The 17,204-nt window shown below is 28.4% G+C and overlaps 1 protein-coding gene across 2 annotated transcripts in view; it reads right to left on the minus strand.

Moving 5' to 3' along the window:
- Nucleotides 1-17,204, minus strand: part of LOC107163787 (uncharacterized) — a 35,690-nt gene that overhangs the window by 6,273 nt on the left and 12,213 nt on the right. For both annotated transcript variants that reach the window (XM_089219205.1, XM_089219203.1), the window contains exon 2: nucleotides 1,184-1,418. In XM_089219205.1, coding sequence (XP_089075331.1) covers nucleotides 1,184-1,418 — 235 coding nt within the window. The remainder of the gene's footprint in view (nucleotides 1-1,183; nucleotides 1,419-17,204) is intronic.

A 17,204-nucleotide genomic window follows, 5' to 3' on the forward strand; every position in this document is an offset into this window, starting at 1 on the left:
AAAATAATTATATTATCATCGAAATGTAATTGCTGCAGTATGAAATTTGGTGAACATCAATAATAATATGTATATCGTTGTAGCAATAATTCAATATGATTTTTGGGGTTTTTGAATCAGAACTAGGAAGAATTAATATAAATATAGTGTAGGTTCTAAGAAACAATTTAACACTTGATGAATTACATTTGTTTGTTATTTGTATAATATACAAATGTATTAATTATATCATAGTTAATAAATTGTAAATCAGCGTTCTTATGAATACAAACAATTATATAGATCTTAATTATTTCGTATAATGTTGATCCGTTACATTAAAGTGTTTACAACCTAAGCAAGTAACAAATTACGGGTTATTATAAAAAAATAACCAGTTCAACCGTCATGTACCTGCATAATGGTAAATGGTTACTCTAATTTCATAAACGTTCTTTGATCCTAAAAACAATTTTAAGAGGATTATATTTTTTATATAATTATATAGATATTAAGAATATTTCACGTTTTTATAGATAAACAGAACTACAGAAGATTTGTGCTATGTATAGTCGGAGATTGTTATTTTTATGTAATTTTTAAATCCATAGTTCTTGCTTATACCGTATTGTGATCTGATTTAAAATATGTTGAAAAATTTAATTCTATACTCCTAAGTCTAGGAAATAAATGTCAGGAAAACTTTAAATAATAAAAATAATGAATAAAATAGAAGCACGAATGATAACTGGTTCAAAATTATGTTTAGAACTAACTCAAAAAGATATTAACAGATTGCATAACGTGCTGCAGTATGTAATGCTGCGCTATAATGCAATACTGTTGTAGAAACATTTCCAACACTTAAGTCTTGAATATACCACAAAAACTAATGCATACACTATACTCGTACAGTATATTATATTGTATACATTATAGTAGTCTAGTAGTCTAGAGTATATTATATTATAATATATTACACTCTACTAATTTAGTTTAAAATTATTACACTTTAGTCACGATTTAAAAAAAATGTGTTATTGCAATTACGTAAGTCCATCATATATGCTTATCGAGTTTATTCGAGAAATATAATTTAAACGCGCTTACAAAATATTTCGAAAAATTTAAAAATGTGGTGTGTATATTTTTATAAGTTAAATGGCGAGAAATAAAAATACCGAACACCGAACGTGTGACTTACCCTTCGAATCGGCTACGTAGTCGTTAAGCCTCAAATACCCGTCTGCGTCTACCCAGCCGTACGTTCCGACCACGCTTCCATCTTGTAGTCGTCTCTCTTTACGGTACTGACCACTAATGGTTTGATACTTGAAATACCTTTCGGGCCCCTCGTCCGTCTGTATATGGTACTGCGTGTTCGGCTCCGTGTCCCATCCTCCGTCAATTTTGGACGCTACTGTTCCCAAAATGGTGAGCTGAGAATAAAAATATTCATACGTTTTATTAGTACACATTATAAAATACTAAATAGAAATAATATGATGTCACGTCAAACATTATATAAATTAAAAGTATTGCAGTTTTACAATATTAAATAAATTGGACTATTTTATTCTATTGGGATTTTTTTTCTTCAAACACTGTATTTACCTATCCCCCGATTTGCAGTTCTGTAGACTTATTACGTACGATGACATGCTTACTATATGCCTTTCATTAGGGTAGCGGACCATTTTGATTATAATATAGAGACATGTATTATTTGTTATATTTTATTCGAGCACATGTACCATAATTACGTCTCTTGAATCAAGTAAGTAATATCATGTCATGTATAATGAATACCAATTTAAATATTTTACACTGCAATTCATCCGACAGTCAACAATATCCCTTTATGGACAGAAATATTTTGGTTTTGGTTACATTATGAACAATTCCGATCTGATGCATAATATTAATCAACCGGTTTCGATAAACATTTAACTAAAAAATTGTTGATGATGATAATTATTACAGTACGTTGGTGGATAATAATATAATCTGTCAGTTGACTGGACAAGACAAAGCAAACCATATTATAACCACGCAACATGCATAGCACGCTTATACCTTTGATGTGTAGGTATACATATACATTTTTCTGGTCAGTGCCTTTTAAGGTCTTAGTCCGACCAAGAACCTATTCTCTCTCTAAATGCACATATTTATATTATATTTACGAATATATTTCCTTTTTATATACAATATTTTCATTCTTTTTGAACCTTCATACTTACTGTATATTCTAATAAATCTTTATTACGAATCTAAACTTTCAAATAAGATCTACTAACATTTATTCACCTTACCTACGAGAATCTGCATAACTAATAATTTTCCGTATAGAAGTTTTTCTATCTTATCTTGTAGACGACTGGTTTATGATATAAATTATAAGTTATTTTATTATGTAGACGTGTAGTATAGAGTAGAAATACGATTTATTCAGAATAACATAAGTGACTATAAATTGTATACACACTACACAGGTAAAAAAATGTATTATATATGTTGTTAAAAACTTAGAATGCGTATTGTTTCATTGTGTATTCAACGTATACCCATACACTCGAATGACTCGATAGCCAATGGAGCTGATTTACGTGTCATTTCCCGCACACTTATAAAATATATACACACATTATACATCAAGACTGAAGAGAACAGAACTCATCCACGTACAAACAAATGTGTGCAAGTAGCTATTTCAAAAGTTTGTTTGAAAAAATTGTCAGTTCAACAAAACAAATGAATACATTATAATATTACATTAATGTTCTAGCATATGATATATTATAACAATATATTATGGTATTATTCAAACTTAACAAAATAATATTATCTAAAACATGAATTAAATACATTTTTGATTTACCGTAAATAATATTTTTAAGTTATTCTTAATAATATACGTTTAGTCTTAAAATCCCGGAAGCTGGGAAATAAGTAATTTTTGAACACAATAAGTCCATATAAAACATTATTTTACCATTTAATAACTGCTACCCATTATGTAACGGTATTAAGCTAATATTAAAGCATAAGGTTGTAAAAATATATAATTAAAATTGATAAAAAATGCTATACAATTTGAAGCTGAACGTTTTTAAATGTAATAATTATAAACAAAAATGCATAAATAAATAAATTTGAACATTAGTTTTGCCATAAAAAAGATTTACCTATTTATTTTTTATCATTACTATGAATTTGGACACTAAAATGTTCAAAATATTTCGTATGGAAATATTATGTAATTCAATTTACCAATAATTTATTTAAAAAATTAAAACGAGGAATAAAATATGTATTATATATTATTATAATATGCATTTATATGATGTAAATAATTATCAAAAATGCCTAAATTTGTTAAATATAATGGTACCTAAATATTGTATCTATTATATATTTTTTTTTGTGAAATAAATATTGAAGTACGCAAAAGTAACACAATTTGTATTTGATTTCAAAAAACAAATTTATGTGTTAAAACCATCACAAAAATAAATATACATAACATGTTGTGTCGTCGTGATCACTATTTCTAAGGTAAGTATTGATTGCAGTTCTATAATTGATGAAATATGATGTATAGGAGATTATTAGAGACCTATATCATGTATTCATATGTACGTAAGATTAAATGGTTTTTATAATCTTGTTTTAGAATTAAAATTATTACTATACGCAATAACGGCTGTTATATAATAATATATTATATCCATTGTCATGAATAATAAAAGAATGATTAATTGGTTTTATCTTTTAGGGAAATCACGAATAATATCCATTTTTTTTTATGAATTACACTTTCTTACATTAATTAATGATATCGTCAATTTCGTAATATTTTGACAAATTTTTTCTTTGTCTACCTCCAATCTTTCTACTATATATATATATAATATATATATAAAAAAAAAAAACCAAAAAAAAAAGTATTTATGAGTATGGTATAGAAACACCTATGTATACACAATATATGCAGAATGCACATACCTAATACCTATAATATATTATTATATTTGTTCAATTTACGTCACCGACAATATTCTTCACAGCATGCAGCAGTATAGACTATACTTTAACCACAAGGCGACATTTCGTAATAGTCAATAATATTATAATATTATGTTCAGCCTACACCAGTTTACAAATAGAGGAGAACTCATTACTACTTTTTACACCCACGACAATAACAAGACTACACAATATAGTTATTTCTATTTGCTTATTTTCAACCATGGGAGATGATTTCGTACACTTGCACATATTACATGAATGTTGTGCAGCAATGCTACTCATCCTATATCTATAGCATATATTATATTAAAATATGTATCAGGAAATATTAGTACACGTATAACTATAACATATTGTTGGATGTACAGTGTCGGTAAGCTTCTTCTCGATAACATTATAATATAAGTATGTAAATTATATAGATATTTTAGTATTGACACCTTATAGTAAACTATTAGGTAACATTTTTTTTTATGTAATCGTTCGAGTTTGTGTAGATCGTAAAAAATTGAAAAATATTAAACAAATTTAAATAAACATTATATTTTAGTGTTACGAGATAAATTTTTAGATAATCACAAGGTATAACGCGAAATAACAATTTTATAAATGTAATTCAAAGAACTTATGTACAAAGTAAACAAAAAAATCAAATAAATTAATATATTGTAAACCTATTGAGTTTTGAAACATCTTCTGGAGTCGACCATTAAAACTGTTGTCTCATCTCACTCAACCACGCTGAATATATTTTTCTAAAATATTTTAGGTCATCTAATTTAAGCAACTAAACAAATTCAAGTTATATAATTTATTAAAATAATAATAATTGTACCTATATCAAATTTTTCACAAAAATAATTTATAAATAATATGCCAAAAGTTAAATTGACCGCTATAGAAATTACATAATGTATATTATTTACAATGCTGCTTTAATATACATAAAAGCTATACCTAATCATATTTTTATGCATTGTAGGTACTAATAACCATTTTAAAATTCAAAATAATAAAAGTTGAAAATCGTTGTTATTTTTAAGTACACTTAACTTAAATATATAGGCATGTATATTAGAATGTTTATCAACAAAATGTTGTTATGTGTTGCTGATAATTTTTAGTCGGTTTTCGTTCACGTATCAGCTATAGGTATATAATATATAATAGCATTTCATTATAGAACTGTTACAGACCATAATACATTGTCTTGTAAATAATAGAGTACCTAGATAGAGTAGATCTGTAGCACTATAGTCATAATTTACTCAGTCGAATATTTTTTGGTTACCTATTAATTATGAAAAAAATAAATAATAATGTGGTAATTTAGTAACATTAACAATTTCTACAACTTAACTTACCTACTATACGCTGTAACTATGTAGTTTTATGTCTTATTATTATTATGTATTTGAGTGCTGTGAGAAAAATCGTATGGACTACGGGTGTCAAAACGTAACAATATTATTTACAAAAAAAAAAAAAAAAAACATACCATCGACTTCCGTGAGAGGACTAGAGTAGAAAGTTTCGAGTACGGTCACGAATCACGATCGTCGTCGCAACCGATTCGGTAGTTGTAGTCTATATACGTCGTATTTATATTTTCACACTATATTTCGAAACGCGTCGCACATTTAATAGGTAGGTACCAATGTGTTTAGACTAACTCGACATTATGATTTTATTCATATCGTGTACCTAGATGTGAATGGAATGTGATAATTGTGATTCTTAAAATACTTAAAAATATTGATACTTATATATTGCTGACCACCGTAAATATGTTGTCCGTAGAATAATTTCGACAAGTTGCTATTTAACTTCAATATTTTAAATTTTTTTGAGATCACAACAATATATAACCTTGATTTAAGTATTTTAATTTATCTGAATTGGCTGATCTGTTTTATTATTATTACCTACCTATTTAGCAATATTTAACTTAATTGCAAAATACAATATGTAAAACACGCAATTACCTATACTTTTTATAATATTATTCAAGTTCCATAAATGGCAACGAATCACGATCATATTTAAATTATTTTTTTTTTATATATAAACGAAACAATGATTTGATTTTACGCGTGGGTGATGGGAATTATTATAATAAATTTTAATTAAAAAATTACTCAGCATTTAGGCCTAAATGTTGATTCTATGTTGCGATGAATTACGTAATTAATTATTATTATTATTATTATTATTATTATTATTATTTGATTAATAATTAATTATAATAACTCATGATTATAATCGTTCGCGATTTCGTCAAAAAAACAATCGTAGGTACCTACCTATACATAGATTAACGATTATAGATACCTGCTATACTTAAAATTCTAACATATTATGTTAAGCTTTCAACGAAAGTCAAAAACAAGTATAAAAACAAATTTATTCTCAAATATTGTTAAACCAAAACGACCTATTTATGAACTACGTAATGGATATATATTATGCCTGTATTAAATAGGTTATATTATACAAATTATGTTACCTGCAGTGTTGTGATAGTATTAGCACCAAAAACATATATGTAAAATGATAGCCAAGTTCAATAATATAATATATGCCTTGGTTGTTGACTTCAACGACAAAAAAGTGAGATATAAATGGATGCCAAGTTCAATGGTCAGTCCTGAAATTTATTTGTAAACATAAGTATACGAATTATGTTATAGCTTTCGCAAGTTCTAAAGTTTTGAGTTCTTTTTTATTCTTCTAAAAATTTGGTTTGCTGGTAGAACTAGCTATCGAATATAGTGCTTTTCCATGACTGTTTTAGTAGGTACTTAATAATAATTCGTATATGACAACTAGCCAATTCAGACCTTATAGGCTTCAAAAAATTATTCTAAGTGATAAGAAGAAATTATATTTTATGTTGTTATAAATAAATTTCAGGACTGAGACTGACCATTGAACTTAGTATCCATTTAGATCCCACTTCTTTTGTTGTTGAAGTCAACAACCAAGGTATATATTATAGTATTTAACTTGGTTATCATTTTACATAATATATGTTTTTGGTGGGACATCATTACTTTTTGTATGTAAATTATTAATAGCTACTTATTCATAATAAAATTATTTCCAAATGGTTTTTGTTAAACTATTGTATTTTCCTACGTTTACGGGTTATAATCAGTATCTGGATTTTCTTTTACGCTTTTTTTTGTTTATACTTAATTTGGCCAAGTCGGGGTGGAATAGCGTGTGCATAATATGTATCTCGCAAGTCTGAATATATGTGCCAAATTTTACATGTTTATGTGGAATATATTTTGAGTTATGAGGGGGTCAAAAGTGGCTTCAACAAATGGTTCGTGTAATATTACACAAGGTGCTGTCGACAGTTCTGTTAGCTAGATAGAACTTGGCTTGACACGCTTACCACGTGTCTAGATTTCTACTGTTTATAATAATTTAATGAAAAGAAAAAGTCATAGCTATAAGTAGCTAGATTTTGAATGACGAATACTAATTGAAATCGATTGCGGTGATACTCCTTATACGCTATATGTCATTGATAAAATTAGATTATTGTTTATATATATATTCGATATATGTACCTATACTTATACTGTATAGACTCCGCTCACAAGAATTACATTGGGACCATCTCAAAGTGAGTTTTATGACCAATTTAATGCTATAATAGGCAATGTAGAATCAGAATTCTGTCCATGTGTGAGAACTGAAACATTTTTTGTTTAAAAAAAAGGTCCCCCCATCACCACCCACGCGGCACCCATATGAATTCATCATGCTACGCCTATTGTAATAAATAATAATCAACACCGAAAAGTTTATGTTCTACGACTTTTCTTAAGTAATTTTGAGTCTTCACTTTTTTTTTATAAATGTACATTTTGAATATTCCCGAGCCTTTCTAAGGGATTTTGAGTCTACAAGTGACTGAACCTTATATCTTTGAGTCTTATAAGTCTCGTAAGTCTTATAAGTTATAAGCGGCGTTTACCTTATTATACTTAAATAAATGCAGTTGACACGCGTGACCTATGGTCAAATAATATGAACCATACATACAATATTGTTGTTAAACACCGACCGTATGTTGGGCTAATACTACATCATGAACTACAATATTATATCGTGTGAACAAAAACATTAGGCTAAAAAGTAAACACGTCGCTCATATATTATAATGGATGTCAAGTTTTGCGCCCGTGACCGACCGGATTCGTTTCGCATCCGATTCAAAATGTTTATTCGGCGACCTACGCACGAACAAATGCGACAACGTGCACCTAATATTTCATAAAGTTATGACTTGTGAATTATAATATTTCACACGTGCGTTTAATGTTATTAGTGTCGTTGAGCAGTACTAAACCACACAGTTATAATAATGCGTAATTTCTGATTTCTATATTACAAATATGTCCTACGTATATTACGACATATATATATATATATATATATATATACAGGTGATTCTTTTAAGTGGGTAAACTAATTATTATCTCGAAAAGTATTTACTTTTTTCAAAATATTTTTTATCCTTATCATTTTTTAAGTTTTTTACTTTTTTGAATGACAACCTAGAGTTTTAATTTCATATTCCAAAGCAGAATATTTTTCAAGTATTTTGATACGTAAAAATCGAATTTTGGACAAGTAGTTTATGAGTCATAAGTATTTAAAGTTTAGATTGGCGGAGTGGAGTGGTACGGGGTTACCCCGCGAAATGTTTGTCCACTACTCCGCTTGTCTAAACTTTAAATACATACCTATAACTCATAAACTACTCGTTCTAAATTTGATTTTTATAAATCAAAATACTTAGAAAAATATTCTGCTTTGGAATATGAAATTAAAACTCTATGTTGTCATTCAAAAAAGTAAAAAACTTAAAAAATGATAAGGTTAAAAAATATTAAAAAATATAATTTTTTAATAAAAACGTTGGTTTTTTAACAACTTGAAACCAAGTAAAAAAATATTTTGAAAAAAGTAAATACTTTTCGAGATAATTAGTGTACCCACTTAAAAGAATCACCCTGTATATATATAATAGGTATAGGTAGGCAGTGTTATAAAGTAGGTATTCGAGTAAAGGTATTCAAATACTCTTTAGGTACTCAAACACGTATTTCAAATTATTTTGAAATAAATACTTTAACAAAGTATTTTAAACCTTTCTCAAACTATCTTATCTTAAGTCTAATATTTATTTTCAAACACTTTAATAATTTATTCTTTTTGATTTATATATTTTATACTTTAATTTTGATCACGTAAAATAAAAATTGAGAGTAGGTAACATAATATAATTTAACAATATATTTTTTTCTTAGAATTATATACTATATACTCCAGCTAATATTCCAGCCAATAAAACTATTGAGTATTGTAAAGTTCACCAACATTGTGTTAAATATATGCTCTAAAAAATTTACTTGAAACATGAAATTCGGTTTATTTGATTTAAGGTAAAAAAATTTAAAGTATCAATAAATACTTTTTGCTGATTATTCAAATATTCATTTTAAATACTTTTCGAAATGAGTATCTGTACTTGAATACTGTAGTTAGAATACGAGTACCTATATATGCAGTAAAGATTACCCTAAAAACTAGGGTTGTCACTCATCCTGGAACTAGTGACACTTGTTGTTGTTTGACGTCAGAACACGTTAATGACTAAGGCCAAATACCATGTCACATCAGACACATCATTCTATTAGTCGATTATTCTTTTGATTATTCCTATCACTAATAATAGGTAGGTACATCGTGACTCAGGCACTCTGGCATTTCAACTGTATTTTCTGCACGATTAAAATCATTTTCATTTCTTTCGTCGATATTCTGACGTACGCGCGAAAATTTAAGTATTTAGGTGAGTAGAGCGAGGCAGCCTGAATAATTCATGAGAGATCAGCGGGCGCCTATTGTTATTACCGCCCCAATGATGATTGTATCGCTCGCGCGCGCACGCCCGTCATATATATTTCTATAATATTGTTATTATTATATATATGTGTGTGTACGACACGAATTACATGACACGCCTAATTGAGAATTCGCACGTGTTAGCTAAGACAGTTTTATTTACTTTTTTACGTCATTGTTGCCGTCGCCGTCCTTCCGACAGGCGAAAAAATCTACGCACTACGCTCCATTATACGGTTATTATTATTATTATTGTCATCGATGGACATGGTGGAACAAAACACAATAGTAATATTATCAAACATGCGGCAAATCGTATAATATATATAATGATAAAAATAATGAATTGTATCATGATAAATCAATATATAAAAATGTCGTGTCATATAGTGTTACTTATTGAACTCCTCCGAAACGGCTTGACCGATCTTCATCAAATTTTCTGTGAATATTTGGTAGGTCTGATAATACGTTTATGGCTAATTTAATAAGGTAATTCATCACCTGCGGGAGGTGCTCAAACAGAAATTTTGAGATTTACGATAGACATTTTTGTTTATTAATGGTTGGTATGTGCTATATGATTTGAGAACAATATATTTTTTTTATTATTATTATTTTTTTTTATTTGAATATATTCTATTTGTTTGTGTCATTAAAAATTCAAAACAAGTATTACTACCTCGAATCCCTATTACTACCATAGATATCCCAATTTTATTAAAACGGGTTCAATTCCTTATTAGATTGGTATTCGAAATGATAATCAATAAGTGTGGCTTAAATTTGGGTGCACCGTGTTTTCACATGGACAATTATACGCGTGGCATGTTATCGCGTGGGTAAGCCATCCTGTTAATTTGTGTTGGTTGAAGATGGACTCACAAAAAAATAAAAACGTACACTTCATTGCACTAAGAGACTGATAATGTTATTTTAATTTTCATAATGTGTGATAGAGGTGTGATTTAAAATGTATTAGTGAAGATAATAAAAGTACAACGAATTAAAAAAAAATGAATATTTAGTGTTTTATTATTGTTTCCAGTGCTTCATTCCTCTTTAAGTCATATACCAGTAAAACACATCAACACACTATTACAATAATTTAGTTATTTTTTATTTAACTACATAGGCGCAACTAGATCTATAAAACGAGGGGTGCTAAATCTATGAATACATCACAGGGCCGTGGACCGTGGGGGGCAAAGCACCCCACACCCCCTACACATAGACCAACTTTAATCGATACATCAAAACTTTAAAAAATATATTAAGACTTTTTAAAAAAATAAAAAAATGAATAATATTTATAATACGCTTTTTTTACTACAATATCAGAAACATATTGAAACATTTTAATTTCATAATCCTGTTAAATAAATAATAATTTATACATTTGAAATCAGCATAATTTTTATGGGTTTCATGCAATATTTATTAAAAATAGTTTCGGTGCAGTTTATCTTATTGAATAAATCTTTTTCAATATTCAACAAAGATAAATAACAAATTATATTATACGACCAAACAGTTATAAATTTTTTCAGGAAATTTCTTATCATTTAAAAACATAAAATTCATAATATTAGGTATATAATAATAATTATATATAAAAAACAAGGGGTGCTAAATTTTAACTTGGGGTGCTAAAGACCTTTTTGCACCCCCTAGTAGCGCCACTGTTTGACTACCAATATATTCATTAGAAATAATTTATATGGCAAAACAACGTAGTGCCGTGGTCAGTTAGTAATATTATAATAATATTTACACAACAGTATTATAGGCGTGTACTTCTAGGCATAATGTCGTCGAAGTGTTAAATACAAAAAGTATAAACGAGTATTTTTTTTTGATTAGAATTTTCGTCGGAGCGAATCCCCAACTATCTTGCTCAGCTCTTTCCTTGACAATTATTATTTAGTTATGCAACTTCGGCAGGACAGATGTAGCTCGCCACAACAAATTGCCATTATGTTTTGTTCACAACTCGGGCGAACTGCTGCAGCCGACCAATGAATAATATTATTATTATGCATCGAATTTAAATAGAAATCAGGCCGAAACCCGTTGTCATAATGTATAATTCATGGAATGAAAAATGCCAAATTACAGTGATTACCTAGGTATTATATAGTTATACGTATTATAGTTACACTAAATAATAGGCATGTGCCTACGTTTTAGGTGGTTTTTTACGAACGCATTATGCCGTCATGCACATTTAACTTCACAATAAAACAGTTTAACAGCCATGGTATCCATATTATAGTCTCATAATGTACCTAGATTCATAGTAGAAATATGCAAACTATAACACCTATCGCATTGTTAAACGAGTAATTAATAGCTAAGGAGACACCGTATAAAATATTATAATAAGCACTTTGTTTCATAGTATATCATGTATACCTATTAATATATTTTTATTCATCAATAACATTACTGCAATATTTAAATTTATATTTAGTGGGATGTTTAACAATTTTTTTAATTTTCTTACAAATGTTTCGAAAAATATCAAGTTTTTATATTATAAAAAAGCTAGACTAGCTATAAATTCCATTGCATAATAAACTTAATGAATAAATAACAACAAACGTTTAAACCATATAATTTTATCAATTCGGAATCTTTCGACAAGTTTCCATTTCGTATGACCTTACTGTAATGTAGGTCAGTCAAAAGTGTTTGTTTTTATTTACAGTCAATGTAGGTATATACCTATTATTAAATTCAATCCCTACTGATAAATGCGCATTGAGTGCACTATCCACAACTATAAGATTGTGATCAAATCAAATACGTGAAAATTGCACGTTATTAGCATTATAATAAGTATAAAGATACTATAAGACTATTATATTGTATTATGGAATAGATACAAGAGAATCAGTGGGTGACCGATTTTATTTTATTCGAACTCAAGTCGGCGACGAATCACGATGACGACGATAAAAAAGTTATATATACATATATAAAGAATAGAACCTAAATATCAAACTGTCTACATTGTGTACAAGTTGTATACGAGTACTATTTTATATTACACACATATCAATACCATTAGTGTCATGAGTTCATAATATGATCATTTGATAAAATATATGTGATATACGAGATCATTCGTCACATGTGTGACGACCCTGTCAACGCGACTACGGAACATAATACATCAATGAACCGTTTGTACCACCTTTGACATTTCTAACATATCAGGTGTTATAATAGAAGTTATATAATCTCTTACAATGATATTTTAGACAGTTAACTATATTGATTATAATTTATAGTGGGTACCTATAATTCCATAACTCTTTTACAGTCGTACCGCTACTAATAATTATTATGATTTCTTGATCGGTATTTGTTTCGTTTACATGACGGAATAAACTGTTTATGAATTACTCCGCTCTACGGACGTAATTTCTTATTCAATCTAAACACAATAACTACTTAATTTTCAGTTATTGAAAAAATCTTTATCATAATATAAGATATATCGTCGTAGCACATATTATTTTATTGGTAGGTAATTAAGTATACTTATTTTGAATATTTGATCTTAAAACACGTTGTTTATTAAAATAGAAAATATTTAGTATGCGTCTCGATATAGTTATTGAAGTGCAGTTATTATACATGATATTTACCCGTAAATGGCGTGCATTTTGTATTTTACCAACAATACGTTTCAAAATTTCAATATGTGACGTATGTATCACGTATTTTAACAATAAAATTTACATTTTTTTAAACATATTTACCTACCGACTACCGCCTACCACAAACGCATCTGAGCGGTTTTCTTTTTTCGTTTCAAAAATAAGCCTATAGTGACTATAGTGCCTACTTTATATTATATTATAATATATGACATAACACGAAACCGCGGTGGAAGTCGACGCATACCTATTTTGTGCCGAGAACTCGTACCGACCAAAAATATTGCCTAGCTCTATTAATTGTATCCGAATATAATATATTACCTATACAATATTATACAGACTGTATAATATTATTATTATTATTATATTATATACATATTAATAGGTATTATAATATGTGTTAGTATTTTGTGTAGAATGCGGTAACGCACAGCGATGGAATTTAAATATTCAAGTAATTTGTGATATAATGCAACGATATTATGCAGGAATACAGTTGAAGTGAAGTCATCGTCGTCGTCTGCGAAGACGTCATACGGCGTACACATTTGTGTGCGTATGTTAATGTGTGTGTGTGGAGCGCGCGAGAGAGTTCTCTTGGTGGACACTGCGGAAATGATATCGTTGCACGAGCCGATCGACACGTATATATATATATCGAGTCGGATCACTCATCTGCAGTCGATAGTTGGAATATTATGTTATTATTATCTTCGTTGGACCGGTCTCCCACCATAATAATATTACACATTACAATACTATGATATACTAAACGCGTATAGGACTTAGTAGTCGGCAAACTAACTATGCAGCGATACGAATAATACGAATGTTATCGCGTGTAAGGTTACTGAGAAATAAGAAAATAAAAAGGAAAACAAGCGCTATGTCGCAAACCCGATCACGTTGTACCTATATAGTACATACGAATCTGTAATGTTGTAATGCATAACAATGATGTATAATAATATTGCACTGCGCACACGCGCAATAACAATAATAATAATAATGCGATCATATTATTATGGTTCACCAGTGGTTTTGCCGGGTCAAAGCGCCCCAGACTACTACATTGCGACGACCGGCGGGACGCGTGCTCGGCGTGTAATTCAGCTTAGGTCACGACAAAATTCTATTCATTATACCTACGCTTATAGTATACTATACTGGACCCGTTATTATGGTTATTAGCGTAAAAACGCGCGCGATGGCCCACTGAAGGAGAGATATATATATATATATTATGTGGGTATTTTTTTTATATTTTCCACATATTTGGCCGCTTTTTACCGTGTCTTCGGCGTCACTGCGTATATAATAATATATTTATTGTAATTGCATGCCCACGATCGACCGTCATTATTGCAATATATATATATATATATATATATATATATATATATATAATATTATTTTACGTAAATTCCACCGATTTGAAGGCAGGCGGCAGTAATACTCGGGGTTTAGGCTATATTATAACATTTATAACATTTGACCTGTGCAAATAGTTCATTCATCAACTCCTCCGTTACGTAGTTTCGTATAACATTATAATATGGTCCGTATTATAGACCCCCTTACACCGAATAAATCCCCCAAAATAATATAACAATTTTAAATTACCTACTGAACTATTATTATGGTAACGATTAGTGGCTTTACATCAACAATTTTATTTCAAGGCATTTTAAAGCACTAAGCTAAAAACATAATTTTAAGTGCAGTTTCTTTGTAAGAAAATTTTATATTACTATAATAATTGCAGTCCATAACATATTCTGCTGAAAATAAATATCATACAAAAGTATTTTAAAACGCATCGAAGGAGTAAACATAAATTTTTCAGGTAACACGTATAAAATAATAGGTACCTATAATTTGCAATATATATTATACCAGTTACAATGTTACATAATGGTAAGATTCAAGTGCCCGCACGTGCTACATCACCGGAAACCGCGAAACGTTAAACGCATTTTAAATTGGGCATAATATTGGTTTATTTTGGAATAAAAAATAATAACAACAACAAACACTAGCACATAAATTACTCATATGTCGAAAAACAATTTAGAGTATAATATAGGACCTTCTATGATATATGTATGTATACTACATAATGAATCAAAGTTATGTAGAAAAACACCGTTCAACATCGATTTGAAACAAAAGTAATATCAAATATGGTATACCGATGCAAAACCATTATTACGTGACCACAAATTATATGACGACAAAATACTGAACCGTATTTTTATTTAAACTATGTGCTTTTTTTACTATAATATCTGTAAATCACATAATATCATTATATACATTAAAAAAATATACACCATATAATATGTTGACTTTTATTTCCCAAATGGCCAAGTATAGGATAAAGGAAAACTATTACGGTGATTCTAAGAAATAAACAATGATCTGAATAGTACGAATTTGCTCGAAAAAACAAGTTTACCTATAGAGCGTCGACTTAAAAATACAACTTTTATAATATAAGTTAATGATTTATTATGGGTACATAATATGTATAATAGACACATATAAAACGACTATTTTACTATTTCATGGTGTTTAGAAAAAAAAATTCACGTACAGTTTGAAAAAAAAAATAATTAAATTGAATTTTTAAATTTTTAAAATTCTACTTAGCTCTAGTTTAGTCAATTTTGGGTTTAGGACACAAGTTGATGCATCAAAATGGCTTGAAAAAAATCCATGACCCCGAATATGATATTTAAATTACGGGTTGCCTTTTAAAAAAATGTAAGTTTTATTGCGCGTGCGCAAAATAAATGAGTTAAAAACATTGTAAGTCACAGAAATGTACGATCCATTAGTCTAGTTTAATGTCCCGCAAACAGAATTGAAAAATATGTACATGGTAATAAGTGGTAAAGTGGCCCCTGATTTTTGGGGCACACGGTATATAAGTATAATAATGCATTAAAATTTAGTTACTAACATGTTTTACACATAATCCCGTTCAAAGAAAAAAGTATGAACTATTTTATAATAATTACATTATTCATTGATTAATATCATTGTTTTGCTAAATTTTTAGTTAAAACTGTCAAAAGGTAAATACACTTTTTGTAATTTATGCACCAATAATCTAATTAAATATCAGAACATAGGTATATTTTATTTCTTTTATAGATCAAGAATATCTACGTCCTTTAATTGTTAAGACGTATAATAATTATTGAAAATAAAAAAATATTTTAAGGTTAAAGAAAAGATTATTTATCATTAATTACTAAAAATTAAAGATGACCTAAACAATTTAAACTACCTAATGTATATATCTATTTATAAATATAAGTTTAATGTACTAGAGTAGTTAATTAAAACTAAACCAGTTATTCCGAATAAAAAAATGATGATAGATTTTTAATATTCTAACTAAATTGTACAGTGAATTATGATATTTTGTGACAAAATATGATTTTTTAATTATTGTTATTGCTTACTTTAATATTGAAGATTGATCAAAATGGAAAAAAAAACAAAAAGTATAGAAACCTTGTTAAAATTTACATGAGAATATACTGTATTGATAATGTTTGATCAATATCATAATTATATTAAAAA

The sequence above is a fragment of the Diuraphis noxia genome, unplaced genomic scaffold (assembly GCF_037042655.1).
Source record: "Diuraphis noxia isolate RWA-SAM2 unplaced genomic scaffold, SU_Dnox_SAM2 contig0002, whole genome shotgun sequence".
NCBI classification, from domain to species: Eukaryota; Metazoa; Arthropoda; class Insecta; order Hemiptera; family Aphididae; genus Diuraphis; species Diuraphis noxia.